The 15,934-nt window shown below is 34.2% G+C and overlaps 1 protein-coding gene across 1 annotated transcript; it reads left to right on the top strand.

The window, feature by feature from the left end:
* The first annotated feature begins 2,705 nt into the window (after positions 1–2,705).
* AGR3 (anterior gradient 3, protein disulphide isomerase family member) lies at positions 2,706–15,109 on the top strand. Its single transcript, XM_030856952.2, has 7 exons — positions 2,706–2,814; positions 6,809–6,872; positions 12,798–12,850; positions 13,393–13,469; positions 13,713–13,776; positions 14,222–14,305; positions 15,060–15,109. Exons 1-7 carry the CDS (start codon positions 2,706–2,708, stop codon positions 15,107–15,109), a joined length of 501 nt encoding a protein of 166 aa, XP_030712812.1.
* Positions 15,110–15,934: the final 825 nt, after the last annotated feature.

Genomic DNA, 15,934 nt, shown 5'->3' with positions numbered 1-15,934 from the left:
AGCCAAACATTAAATTACCTTGGGAAGCAAAAGGTAGACGAGAAAAAAGCACAAAGGTGGTATTTGGCCTCATTCTATGAGGACACTCAATCTTAATTTAGGGAAAGAAAAAGGACGCTTTTTTTTTTAGCGTGAGAGCATGAGAACTGGAAAGAAGCACGGATTTTTCAGACAAGGCTGTTTTTTAAGTTCGCAGGTGGACTGTGCTCTTGTTTCAATGCAGGTGGGGCTGTAGATCAGGTGTGTGTGTGCCTGTGTGTGTCTATAAATCCACACCCATTTTTAACCAGAAATATCCAGAATACACTTCCAGCAAGAGCACTGACAAGTTCAGGTAAGCAAGCAAAATTTCCAGATTACTTAATCAGTGGTCAAGCTCAGTTATATTTAAAGGATCAAATTATCGCTGTACGAAAGTGAGGTCTTCAGTAAAGCAGAGGGCACGTTCAATGAAATGATATTTTTCTTCTTTTAATGAACTAGATTTCCTTTGTTGGCTTCATACTTTTATTCTTTATGTGTATTAATGATATTATAATAAACTAACATTCACCAAAAGTGATCCTTTAAAAATTATGCTGCAAGTAACAGCTGTTCCTCCCTGTTATTTTTTTATTGAAGTATAGTTGATTTACAATGCTGTGTTAATTTCAGCTGTACAGCAAAGTGATGCAGTTATACATATATATACATTTTTTTTTAATATTCTTTAGGGGCCCTCTTCCACAGGAAAGAGCACCAAGGAATGGAGTGAGAGTTTGGGGTTAGCAGATGCAAACTAGTATATATAGAATGGATAAGCAACAAGGTCCTACTGTATAGCACAGGGCACTATATTCAATATCCTGTGATAAACCAGAATGGAAAAGAATATGAAAAAAGAATGTAAAATCTCACTCCCAGTTTTCTTTTACAGAGAATTTTTACATAATATTTAAGTAAATGACTTACATTAAATTACTTTTGAAAAGTGAAATACTGTGTCAGAAAATGCTAACTATCCGTGGTTTTAACACCTAATTGTAGACGTGTGGCTACTTGCCTGCGGAGGGCAATGTGAGCTGCTCCAGGGCCATGACCGTGTCGTATTCATCCGTGTCCCCCAAGGAGCTTTACCCACGCATCTGATACTATAGGATCATAACTAACTCATGTTCTGTTTACCAGGGAAATTACTGTTCATCCAAAGATAATAATATATAAATTGATTGGCTTTGTCATAGAATATATTTACTATCTATTTTACAATTTATCAATGTCAAACAGAAAAAAAAATTTTTGATTTTTAAGTAGAACAATCTGACAATAATACATAGCAACTTGAAATTGGAAAAAAATTCAGTTCCTATTCATTCTAAATTTGGCAGCTTTAAAATAAGAAGATGGTGAAGTTATCACTTCTCTCTTTTGCTGTAGATTCTACCTACTAATCTCTGTCTCTCTCATAAAGAACTTTTCCTAATGCTTCCTCCAGATTAACTTTTTCTTAACTCTTTACTTCCAGAGATCCCTCGGAGAATCTTAAGGCAATTAGGGGCTCTCTTCCCCAGAAAAGAAAACAAAGGCACATAAAATTTTACAGACAATTCAGGGATTTTTGAGACTCCAGGAGCTCAATCATAGACCTTCTAGAAGCTCACCTGACCCAAGTTAAGACCCTACCCTAGATGGTTGCTTCAATTTTTCCACTGCAACTTTCACTCTGACAGAGTCTGCCCTCCCCACGTTGGACTTTGTGTTCCAGAGTCAGCTGTCTTTATCCCCTACTGAAATCTACCCTTTCTTTGTTTCAGTCTTTATGGTACAAGATGACACCCATAAGGTAAAAGATGGCATGCTGAAATGTTTCACAGTATTAATAAGTTATAGGAACTTAAACTGCGATCCTTATCAGCACCATGGTTATTGTTTAACAGGGTTTCTCAATACAAAATAATTTAAAAGTGGGTCCCTTGCAGATTAGGAAAGAAAATAATTTAAATAGGACCAAACTAACCATTTTCAATCCAGGAGAGGGATGTACTGCTGGCTAGATAAAGATACTAAAATGAGAGGAATGAATTTTAAATAGGGCAGGGTTGTAAACTTAAGGGCAAAAGGCTGAGTAAATGATGAAAGGATAAAAAAGATAAGCAACTGTAGAGGAACTGAAGAACAAGAACCTCCATATTCTGTTTTTCCTCAGTTCTAATTTAAGCAGTATTTGTTCATGCCTAATCTTACTGTCTTGGCAGAGTTAAAATGTCATCTTAACCTATCAGATCAAGAAGAATCAAAGGGCAAAGAATATTTATGCATGACAAACGTCACCTTTCCATTGCACTTAGCAGTTGCAAGGCCTTTAATCAATATCATCTGATTTGAGTTTTAATGCAGTTCCGTGAGCACTAGAATACCATCAGAAGTAGGCTTTGGGTGCCCTGGTCCAGTGCTCTTTCAACTTCATTGTACTGCTCCCAGGATGCCAGGAATGTGGCTTTTCATCAAGTGGACATCTATTGAGTTGACTGTAGTTTTACAATAATTTACAAATAAAATGTGAAAGTTCTAGGTGGTTGTACCATGTCAATTCACACAAGCAGAGCAATCTGGCAGCATAGGTTTGGTCTCTTAACAAATGTCTTAATGACAGCCTGAGGTAACCTACCAGATTCTGACAATTATTTTTTACCATCCAGCTGCTTCTGAGGGATTCTTAAGAAGATATGATGTTACACTCAGCTTTGGTCGTCTGTCTCTTACTCATCACGGTTTCTTCTAACCTTGCCATGGCAATCAAAAAGGGAAAAAGACCTCCTCAGACACTCTCAAGAGGTACTGGAATCTCATTTTATTTTCTGGACTCAGTCATTTGGATTGTTTTAAAATTCATCATCTCTTGCCTGTAGTCTAGTTATAAAGCCAACTCAATTAACTGAAATTTTTTGTTGTGTATCACTTTAAAATAGGAGAAAAAAAAACAACAGAGAGGATCAGTTAACTTTAAAGAGTGAGCCACATGAAATGAAAAACAACAATTTGCTGCATCTTCTATAGAAATAGTGGAGAACTGGTTTCATTGCCTATAACTTTGGTAACCAGAGTCCTGCAAAATGCTATTGATTGATACGTTCTACTGATATCCTAAATGCAATCAGGATTCCCTCAAAATCTGTTCCAGTGCCCTGTCCTCTCTTTATTCAGGCAAGAAAATAATTTGGAATGATTTTACACTGGGGTCCCCAGAAAATTATACTTTATCTCCACCCTCCAAGAATTTTGGTTAACCAAGTGTTGGCTATGCTGACTCCAGAAAACAGCTGCAGTATTTTTAGAGGACATAATCTAGATTTGTCATTGGCTACATTGAAAACATTTCTATTTTGTACCCACTGTTTTACTTTGGCCTGAGAAACAATTATATCTTCATCTGCAAAGAAATAATTCATAAAGAAAATTCTCAGAATTGATTCCTACATTTCCAGCTACCAGAAATGGAAAGAAAATCATTTGTCTCCAAATAGCTAATTCTAAATTAGTAACACAAACCAAAAAACACTTGACTGGTACTTGGAATGGTAATGTGACTCGAGCAAACAAATGGAGATCAACTATAGCATAATTTCAAATTTTAAAATATTTCTTTCCAAGTTAATTCATTCCTTAACAGATGAGATGTATTGGGTACCAGCCAATTGCCTGTCAGTGTTCAGCCAGTGTTCAGTTTAAAATCACAGAAACTGTAAGTCTAAAAAAATTGGTAAGTTTTGCAAAATAAATAAAAGAGGGAAATATTTTCCTAAGTGTAATTTATCATGTACCTCCATATATACATGCAACAGTTATAAAACAATGAACTCAGTAGCCTTAAAGTGCCAAAGATCAAAGTCACTGCCCTTAAAGACCCTCGAGGGCTGAGTTAAGCAGCATGCTGTAACTATAATTAAGGTACCAATATTCTGTGTATTCACTTCCAAATGTCCATTAAAACTGGTGAATTTTATGAAAAATATACTCAATACGTACAAGAAATTTTAAACAACGTGATGAGTCTGTTATTTCAGTTAAACTATGTCAATTGGGGAGATGACTGATAGCAGCTGGGAACTCCATTATTCAGAAATGGTTTGCATTTGGTTAAGCCTTTATCTTCTACTGGCACATAGAAAACAACTGAGAATGAGGATTTAAGGTACGGGTGAAAGGGAAATTTGTCTACAGTGTACCAAGTAGCATATGGAGCCTCTTAGAGGGCAGAGCAGCCCCAGTTAAACAGACACAGTGTTAGGGAGAAAAGGGAGTATTAATTGGAAAAAGGTAAGAAATGGTTCAATAAAAAAGTGAACCCCAAATCTTAACTTCCTTTTAAACCAAAACTGCTCTGCGTCCAGCACCTGGTCCAGTGCCTGGCATACAGTAAGTACTCAATAAATACATACTGGAGAATGAATAAAATCTCAGAAGATAAGTAAGCATAGCCAGTAATGGATTAGGAATTAGGAATCATGATAATGAACAGAGAACAATAAGACTGTATTGTCTTACCTGCATACACCCAGTGCTAAGTGGAGCAAGGCATATAGCAGATGTTCCTTCAATATTTGTGGAACTAAGTTAAACAGGAGCAGAGAACAGTAATTCTTCCCACTGCTGACATTCTGGCATTGAATGATATTTGCAACAGAATAGGGAAATTAAGTAGGAACACAGTCTCACTGGCTGTTTCCAAAGTAACTTTTATCTAATGCAAAACGTGGCATAAACTTACTACATGTGTTTGAGTAAAGTTGTAAAGAAAGTCTTTCAGGGTTATTACAGATAGGAAGCATTCCTGCTAAGGTTGGGGTACTAAGCTAATGTAAGATGTCTTCCAATGTTAGGATTCTAAGGTCAGGCAAAAACAAACCAACAACACTTCTGGTAAGAGTGTAAAATAATGCACTCACTTGGAAAAACTGTCAGAAAGTTAAAGTTATAGTTACCATTTGATCCAGCAATTCCACTTCTAAGGATTATACCCAAGAAAAATGAAAACATATGTTCACACTGAAGTTTGCACTCAAATGTTCATACCAGTATTATTCATAAAATCCAAAAACTAGAAACAACCTAAATGTCCATCAACTGATAAATGGATAAACAAAATGTGGTATATCCATAAAATGGAATAATATTTAGCCCAAGAATGAAGTCCTAATACATGCCACAACATGGATGAACCTTAAAAACACTGTATTAACTGAAAGCATCCAGTCATAAGATACATCACATCTTATATGATTCCACTTATATGAAATGTCTGGAATAAGATAATCTATAGAGACAAAGTAGATTAGCCATTTCTTAGGGTTGCAGGAGATGAAAGAATTGCGTGGTGATAACTAAAGGGTACAGGGTTTCTTTCTGAAGTGATGAAGATCTTCCAAAATTGATTGTGGTGATGATTGCACACTATGTAAATATATTAAAAGAATGTATATACTTTCAATGGATGAACTGTATTGGCATATGAATTATATTTGAATAAAGTTGTTATTAAAAAACAAACAAACCAAAACCCAGCAGGCAGAAATCATGGGATCATATTTATCCTGCTTCATAATTCTGCTTCATAAGTCCTGGACATCTTTAAGCCATGGTATCAAAACCAGGAACTCCAGTCTGACAACATATGAAACTTATGAAAAAATCTGGGTCCAAAATAGCCTGAAACTATTTCTATTTTCAAATTAATTCAACCTTTTTCATCCATAGACTGAGACATTTCCTGAAAATACTTTGAAATATTTCTGGATGTTTTGTGCATTCTTCTCTTCAATGGTCTTATTCTTCAATCTCTAATACACATTCCCAACTACTCACATCATTTCTTTAAAGGCTAGTGGGGGGACTTCCCTAGTGGCGCAGTGGTTAAGAATCCGCCTGCCAATGCAGGAGACACGGGTTCGATCCCTGGTCTGGGAGGATCCCACATGCTGCAGAGCAACTAAGCCCGTGAGCCACAACTACTGAGCCTGTGCACCACAACTACTGAAGCCCGTGCGTCTGGAGCCTGTGCTCCGCAACAGGACAGGCCACCATAAGGAGAACCCTGGACACCGCAACGAAGAGTAGCCCCCACTCGCCACAACTACAGAAAACCCATGTGCAGCAACGAAGACCCGATGCAACCAAAATAAATAAATAAATAAATAAAATTGATTCTTTAAAAAAAAAGCTAGTGGGTTCTCTCTCTACTCGTTGTATTCTGTTTCCCTCTCCTCCACTCTTTTGGATGCTTCCAAAACAAGGGTTTTATTGAGTCTCTCAACCATGAAATTCCCATGCTAGAATTGTTTTCCGTTAAAACTCAAAGCAAAATTTGAAATTCCTTTTTTTCAATGATGTGTTATGACTTTGAAGGAGTCAACATCTCGACACTCAAGATTCAAGGACGCTGTTCAGTATAGCCCAAAGTATTCCCAACAGATTTACAAAGTATGCAAAGATTAACTGTTATTTCCTCCTGTACATTCTGAAAGTGAGAGCTCTTGCATGGTCCAGAGATGTCCTTTCAATCACCACTAATCATAATAGCATCTACTGAACACTTACTGGGTTCAAGGCCATGGGCCTTAAGATTTAAAACATAGTCACAAAACCTCAGTAATATCACCTGAAAGGACACAACCTCTTTGTATCTAGTTATAATTATGTATCCTCCATACCTTATGTCAGACAACTGCTTGGTAGCTTAAATACCTGTAGATAGATACCTGGTTATCACACCCCCAATTCAGAACTCTTTGGTAGTCCTGAGTTAACACATTGATTTCTCTCTTCTGTTTAGGATGGGGAGATGACATCACTTGGATGCAGACTTATGAGGAAGGTCTCTTTCATATTCAAAAAAGGTAAAATACCTCTCAGTTAACTTTGACAGATGATACAGATACCTCCTCACAGGAGAGCCAAACACTAGCATGTTAGCTTTTCAGAGGATACAATAAGAATTTGCTCTGATATTGTATGCTGTTTGGACTAAGAGTTGCTATTAGAATTTTTTTATAAACAACAGCTCTAGACACTTCTGTATTAATTTCTTAATTATCCAAGCAAGCTTTTTTATCTGAGGAATAATTGACTTAACATTATATTAGTTTCAGATATACAACTTAATGATTGGATATTTGTATATATGCAAAATGATTACCACAATAAGTCTAGTTAACATCCACCAAGCAAACTTTGAATATAAATTGTATAAACAAAACAGCATCACTCACTGGGCATTATACAAGCTTAAACAGGAACCTGACTTATAGCAGCACTTCTCAAGGCTGTCTGATCATCAGAACGACTCAGAGAGCTTTTTTAAAAATCCATATTCAGGGTCAACTGCTTACTGAGTATCCACTTCTATGTGCCAGGCACTCAGTGACCAAGAGTGACGTGATTTACTAAAGATCTACTAAATCTTTGGGGATGGAGCTGAGAAACTTGTACTTTTAAAAGCACCCCAAGAATTTATCAAATATCTAAAGAATGTTCAATTCAACTCTTTGAAGAAAAAGAAAAGATTCCAAATAAGAACTGGCTAAAACACTCTCAACACCAGACAAATATTACCAAAAAAAAAAAGTCTACAGAATAATCTTATTTCCAAATAGAAATGTAAAAAACAAACAACATATTAGCAAAGAGCAGACAGCAGAACACTAAAAAAATATACCCTGATAAAGTGAGATTCAGTCTGGGAAAGCCAAAAGATTCAAGATTAAGAAATCTATTAATTAAAATAATTTAATATTTATAAGGACACAAATCATACAAGTATCTCCTATCTCCACAAATGCTAAGAAAAAGCATTTAATACAATGCCAAATCCATATTTGAAGTTAAAAAACTTATCCATCCCAGCAAAAAAGTCAACATCATGCTTACTGAGGAAAAACAATTAAAGTATCCCACTGATGGATTCTTTAATCACCACAATTACTAACATTGTTCTGGAGATACTAACCAATGCAATTAGATGAGAAAAACTTACAAAGGAGAGAGTGAAAGAATCCTCATTTGCAGCTGATGACTGTGTTTGTGAAAAACTTGAGAATCAGCCCAAAGTATCAGAACTACGAAGATTCAGTTAAATTAGATGAGACTAAATTAATACCTAGAAACCGACAGCATTTATATATATATATATATAATCAAAATAGTTAAAGGCAGTTATAAAATACCTTATATAAAATAGCAATAAAAAAAGATGAAATATCCCAAGATAAACTTGACAGAAAATGTACAAAATCTGTATGAACTAAATGTACTAGTGAGGAAAGAAATTACAAACCTATGTGAAGGGATATCATGTTCTTGGAGAGGAAGATTCAATATCGTAAAAATGTCAATCCTCTCTATAGCTAAAAAATTTGTTAAGACAATCACAATATATTAGTACAAGTTTTTAAGTGATTTTAAAATTGAAATGGAAACATAGACAGACTTAAATAGTTAGGAACATTCTGAGAAGAAATCAGTGGGGACTAGCCCTTAATCAATATGAAACATTTTAATAATACAGTATGTTACCGGTAAATGAATTGAATAGAATGGAGAGAACAGAAAACTGGATACTACAGAAATTGTTTACGTGATTAAGTGGCATTTTGAATCAGGAGTAGGAGAGATAGAGTATGTAAAATAATTGTTAGAATTTGATAGCCATTTGTGAAAAATAAAAAAATTTGTATCTATACCTCATATTTTACATCAAAATAAATTATAAAGATTAATTATAAGGATGAAACCATTAAGGTACTAGAAGACACTATTACAAAACTGTTATTCCTTTAAATTCTTGGAGTAGGGTACAATTAGGGTGAGGCATGAGGGATGTCTAGGACGCAAAAACAAACACTTCATTTTTGTGCCCTAGATGCTACCCTTGCCTCACCCTAGTCCTCCTTTAGAGTTGAGTATGGCCAAAGGAAAAAAAAAGAAGAAAGAAAAATCCTAAAATAAATGACTAATATTTTTGATTATGCAAATTTCTGCAAACCAGAAATTTATCATAAGCAAATGAAAAAGGCAAAAAATACAAAACTAACAGAAAACTATAGCTCATATTACAAGAGTGAATTTCTCTAATATACAAAGTACTCATATAAATTAATAAGAAAAAGGTCAAGGCAATGACCTTGAAAAAATGAACATAAGATAGGAAAGATAGTACACAGAATAAAAAAATTAGTAACCTAAACATATGAGTAAGATTATTTTTTACAGCTTTATTGAGATATAATTTACATAAACATTGTGCAGATTTAAGGTGTAGAATGTGATGATTTGATGTATGTATATATTGCACAATGATGACCACAATAAGGTTAATTATCACCTCACATAGTTAACGTGTGTGTGTGTGTGTTGAGAACTTTTAAGATGTATTTTCTTATCAGTTTTCAAGTATACCATACAGTATTGTTAACTCTGGTCATCACTACATTCCCAGGACTCACTCATCTTATAACTGGAAGTGTGTACCCTTTGAGCACCTTTACCCATTTTCCCCACCTCCCAATCCCCCACCCTGGGAAACCACCAATCTACTCTCTGTTTCTATGAGTTTGGTTTTTACTTTTTTTTTAAATTCCAGATTCTACATATAAGTGAGATCATATAGTATTTGTCTCTGACTTATTTTACTTAACATAATATGCTCAAGGTTCATTCACGTTGTCACAAATGTACTGAGAGTCACTTAGGTTGCTTCCATGTCCTGGCTATTGTAAATAATGCTGCAATGAACATGGGGATGCAGATATCCCTTTGAGATAGTGAAATAGTGATTTCATTTTCTTTGGGTATATACCCAGAAGTAGAATTGCTGGATCATATGGTGACTATTTTTTATAAGAAAGTAAAACTACATTAACTTCCCTCTTTCATCTACTGGATAAAAGAATTAAAAGCTCAATAACCAGTTTTAATGAGAGTAAATACTTAGTTCTCACATTATCAGAGAGAATATAAATTGGTACAGCTTCTAAGGAAAGTATATACAGTGCATCAAAATTATAAATGCACATACTCTGACGCAGAAACTCCGCTTCTGGAAATTTATTTACAAATATACCCACCCATGCGCAAAATTATATGTAAGTAACATCATGTTCACCAAAGCATCTTTTTAAATGTCTGAAAACAATCTAAACATAAAAGATTGAAAAGAATTTAAATATCTATTTTGAGGAGACTAATAAAGTAAAGATGATCCATATAATGGAATATTATACAAAATCACAAGGGAATAACATCCAAGATATATGATTATGCTAAAAAAGCCAAATGCAAATACATGTGTATAGCATGCTAGTATTTGTATTTTTAAAAAAGAAAGGATAAATATATATACATATGGACATGCATATGAACATACACAATTCATAATCATATACATTTACATAAGTATATACACAAGCATATGCATATGCACATGTGTATTTTGTTATATGACCTGAAAAACTCTGGAAGCAAACTTAGAAAATGGTAACACTGCTTACTTCTTGAAGGCAGGATGGGAGAAAGAATTTTTACTTTTTTAACTTTTGAATTTTAAACCATCTGAATTTGTAACTTATTTTCAATGAAAAACATGTAGAATTTTAAAAGATAGTTCACCAAATGATGCTGATAAGCAGCTAGGCTTGGAAGGCTCTGGTTTTAGAGCATCTCAGAAGTACAGCTCCCCAAAATTTTTACTCTTTCTCTCACTCGAGTTTCTCATAATCTGATGTGCTACTTCATAAGATTTTTTTTTCACAATTTAAAATGCTTTTTTTTTTTATTCTTTTTAAAATTCTTTTCCTATTTAGGTTATTACAGAATATTGAGCTGAGTTCCCTGTGCTATACAGCAGGTCCTTGTTGGTTATCTATAGTAGTGTGTACATGTCAATCCCAAACTCCCAGTCTATCTCTCCCCCTCCCCTTCGCCCCTGGTAACCATAAGACTAGGGACCACCTGTTTTATTGATAATTTGGTCTGTGAGCTAAGGATGATTTTTACATTAAAAGAATGTTTTTAATCAAAAGAAGAAGAATATCTTGTGAAACATGGAAGTTACTTGAAATTCAAATTCCAGTGTGATAAATTAAGTTTTACTATAACACGGCCACTCTCACCTTGTTGCATATTGTCCATGGCTGCTTTCGTGCAATAACAGCAGAGGTGAGCGGCTGTGAACAAGACCACATGGGCTGCAAAACCTCAAATAACTTACCATCTGCCTCTTTGCTTTAAAAGTTTCTGAGCCCTTTTTCAGGTGTTCCTAATTCAGTGTCTGCCAGAAACAGAAGCTTTTCCTAAAACGGATTACTGTCTTGGTTTGACTGTCTGAACAACCCATTCAAAGCTGAACTATTAAGACTGAGTATTCTGTGGTCTTGATACATTTTTCCTTGGACTCCAGTTGGCCAGAAATCTGATGGAGAAATTAGCTTTCCAAGAGTTACATCAATGTCTTTCCTTACACAGAGCTATCCTTATTTCCAGCTGCTGTGCTGGGAAGAAAGGGTAGCAGTTCAGGAAATCAGAATGACTCATGCCCCTGAATTGCTCTCCATCGCAGGACACCTCTATCTACCTAAGTGCAATCAGAGAAAAAGTTATCTAGTAAAAGAATTACTACTTGGTGCTTAGGAGGTCTAAGTTCTCTATGTGTCTCTAAAGAAATGTCAATGAATATTCTTAGGCTCAGTTTTCTACTAATTAAAAAGAGGTAATAATATTTCATTCATTGGATATCTAATCTGCTCTTTCACCAGTAAATGTGAAGTTGTTGGCAAATGTTAGCTTTCTATGTTATAAATTTTAAGAGATAAGTTGTAGGATTTATTCTTACCTAAAATTAACTTATATTCTAAGTTTGAGGATTAAATGAAATTATTTACACTTCAAAGTGTGTTATTTAACACTTTTGAGACTACAGTTTGAAAAAACAGGATTATTCAGTAACAAGTATTTCATATGATTACATCTGTTGTTTTTAAAAAGATTTATGCTTGATACATATACACCCGTCTATCTCTTTTTGTACCTAGCATCCTTGCAAAATTAAAGAAACATTTTTAAAAACATCTTATATACCCGAATCATAATTATTTTGTCCTTCACTGTAGTTAACATTCTAATTTTTCTCGTATTCTAAACAGCAGGGTAGTCAATGAGCTACCACCAAAACTTTGCTTCAGAGAGTTAAAATCAAAATGACACTGAAAAATATATAGGAAAGGAACTCTCCCTGAGACTGTTGGTAATTGTAAGTTGTGACAAGAATAAAAGGTTGTGAAAATGGTCAAATATTAATAGACTTTTTGAAAAACAAACAAAAAACCTAAGTAAAAACTTCGACAATTCCAAAATTTTATACCAGATGTTCATTGGAAATGAATACTACCTTGCTCATAATATCCTTTCATCTATGGAGACAGAATTGACTTTTATTTTTCTAACTGTACTACAGTATACATAAGAACGACCTGGTAAGCTTGTTAAGCTAAGGATTCCTGGACCTCACCCCCCCCAGATGCTGACTGAGTGGGCCCAAGAGGGAGCCTGAGAATTTACATTTCTAATGAGCTACATTTCTGGTGACGCTGATGCTTCAGTGCTGAGGCCATGTTATGACTAAGAGGACTACACACTACAGCGCTGTGATTTGTCAGGCAGAGATGTTTACTTTACGTCTCATAGAAAGTATGAGAATCTTAAATCTAATTTCACTGTACATTTTAACTCAGATTAATCACTTGGCTCAATTCCACACTCTCTCTGTTTAGTAACAAGCCACTGATGGTTATTCATCACTTGGAGGACTGTCAATACTGCCAAGGTAATTTTTGCTCCTGAGATCTTATTGTATCTCCAATATGAAGTAGGAAAGTGACCTGGTTACAAATTGTTAAGAAGGCACTCAGGAAACTCTATTCCAAAAAAAAAAAAAAAAAAGGACAACTGCTAGAGTACCACCATTTTACTAAGGTGCTTAAAGACTACAATGATTGTTAGTAATCTATTCAATATATTCATATTACATGTCCTTTAGAATTTTATATCCTTCTTCCTCCCCTGTTCCCCCCCCAAAAAGGTAGGAAAAATGGCTGAAAGAAGATGCTATTTTAACCAATGAGTCAATGAATTACATGACATTGTAAAACTGGTGATTTCATCAATGTGATTCTCTCTTGATGTCTTCTTGGATAGACTCTGTCCCTCATTGATTTCCAGTTAGAGACGAAGTGGCAATGGGCCAATGAACTATTTACATCCAAGTTACAGATGCAAACAAATGCAAAATACTAGCTTAATTTTGCTACATTATATTGAAGGCGTCTTGATCCTTGAAACTAATTGACATTATGTTTTCTCCCACAGCACTAAAAAAAGTGTTTGCCCAAAATAAAGAAATACAAGAAATGGCTCAGAATAATTTCATCATGCTGAACCTCATGGTACCTGACCTCTACAATGTTTTCTTAATATCTCAATTCAGTGGAAAAGCTGAATCTCTTTTTTTGTCTTTTTTTGAAGACAAAAAGAGCTATAAAGTATTAGTGGATATAGAATGTTATATAGAATTGTAAGAGGCCAAAATATATAACTTACTGAAAGGCTTGTTTACATAAAATATTTTTAAATCAACTGTTAAAAATAATCCAATCCAATAACATTCTTTTTTTTCATCTTTTTGCTAGCATGAAACCACTGATAAGAATTTATCACCTGATGGACAATATGTGCCTAGAATCATGTTTGTGGGTAATTGTATAATCTCTTTCCATCAGATTTAGAAAATCAGTAGCCTTCTTGCTTTTATTTACTTTTAAATGCTAGTTCAAGTACTATTCCTTTTAAAGGGAAGTCATTAGTAACCCAGTCATTAACAGTTCTTGTTAGGTCAACAATCAAACTCATTATATCTATAACTTGTAACTTATAAATATTAAATTTTAATGTTTTAAATTAACTGATGCTATGAAATCAATATCCCAATGTAGTTTCAGTATTGTTCTCTAAACTATTATATGTTGACAGAGACCTGTGACACACTAAAATGAGAATTCAGATTAACTCACAGTAAATTCACATGTATGAAAACTGATTTTGCTTATAAATTTGCTTAACGTTTGTTTTAGAGTAAGAGGCAAGAATGATTTTCAGAATATTTTAAATAATATGTAAGGTACTTATTTTTTCTTGGCAGATCCTTCTTTAACAGTCAGAGCTGATATAACTGGAAGATACTCAAACAGATTATATACATATGAACCTCAGGATTTACCGCTATGTAAGTATTCACAAATTATCTTGAACAGTGATACTAGCAACACTTGACTGTTAGAAGGGTCAGTGATACCTTACATGGGTGCTTCCCCACAAACAGTGCTACCCACAAATCACAGTCCCTGGGGCTGGTAGTGGAGATAGTGGTTAATATGCAAACTCTTAGCTCCCATCAAGATCAGAATTTCTGGGGCACCTCAGAATCTCTTTCTTCAACAGGGATCTCTAATAGTTCTTATGATCACTAAATGTTAACACCACCAAAAAGAATAGAGTACACATGAAAATTAAACCTTAAGAAAGCCAGTCCATTCTTCTGGTATGAAAGATTATATGTGATTTCCTCAAAGTGATCATAATTAAATCTTTTCTCTTCCTTTAATGCCTATAAGCAAGGAAATACAGTCTGACTTGGGACTTTCATTTTCGCAATATTCACTATCAACTATGTTTAACAAGAGAGCTATGCCTGTTATATCCAGCAATACTGCTACAAAATAATCAGTTAACAAAATAGATACTCCCTCAAAATCCCTTTGATAAAATTTTTTAACATTAAGTTAATTAACCAGCTCTGAATGGTCTAATCCTTAAATTTACATGTACACTTTTAGCATAATATTCTTTAAGGTTGCAGATAAATCCCCAAATCTTTATAGCTGTTAATTTTAATGGGCCAATTTTAGATTTAGGGGTTAATTAAAAAATTTGGTACTCTCATTTACTAATAGAATAATATATATTTACTTCTATTACAGTGATAGAAAACATGAAGAAAGCATTAAAACTTATTCAATCCGAGTTATAATGTATTACCTCTAAGAGGTCAAATGTCACGAAGAAAAACTTCTGGCTAATTGACTAATACTAATGGGCAGGTAAATGAATTTTGTAACATTACCATTTAGACTTTTAATGTGTTTGCATATTCTTAGGAAGGTAAAATGATATTTCAATAAATATCAAAACCAGAGCATGACAATATTGTGGTTTGATTTCTGCCTGCATCAGTAGCAAAGAAAGCTTGCTGATAGTTATAGTGGAGACAGGAAGACCTAAATAAGAGGTGTCTACACTGCTTGTTTCTATTTCCTCATCTATCATCCATTCCACCAAGTAAGCTAATCTTAATTCTGATCCCTCTATTATATCGAACCTGCAAGTTTAGGTCATAAATGATCTTCATGTTGCCAAAGCAAATGGATGCATCTCTAGCCACTTATTATTTAACTTTTAGAAGCATAACTTTTAGAGTTAACCATTTATTTCTTTTTTTTTACTTTAAAACAGACACTTAAAAAGTAATTACAATAAATTTAAAATATATTTTAAAACTTTAAATATGTTTTGCTTGATTACTGGGTGGATATTTAACACTTTTAATCATTTTAAGAAGAATGTAACTGCTTCCAGAATATTAAAGAATACCTCCAGTTAACTAGCAGAAGAGGAATCTATCCATTCTGAAATTATTAAACATTCAACCACCAACTCAATTCTTCAGAGGAAGCTTTTGTAGGATCGCATTCATGTCTTCTATTCCTTTAAATAACACACACACAAAAATCCTAATGTTTTATTAAAAAATTTCCCTAATCATTTGGAGTAATTCTAATTACTAATGGAAACCCCA

The sequence above is a fragment of the Globicephala melas genome, chromosome 9 (genome assembly GCF_963455315.2).
Source record: "Globicephala melas chromosome 9, mGloMel1.2, whole genome shotgun sequence".
Lineage (NCBI taxonomy): Eukaryota > Metazoa > Chordata > Mammalia > Artiodactyla > Delphinidae > Globicephala > Globicephala melas.
The sequence above is the reverse complement of the archived record's forward strand: the minus strand, read 5'-3'. Positions and strand labels throughout refer to the sequence as shown.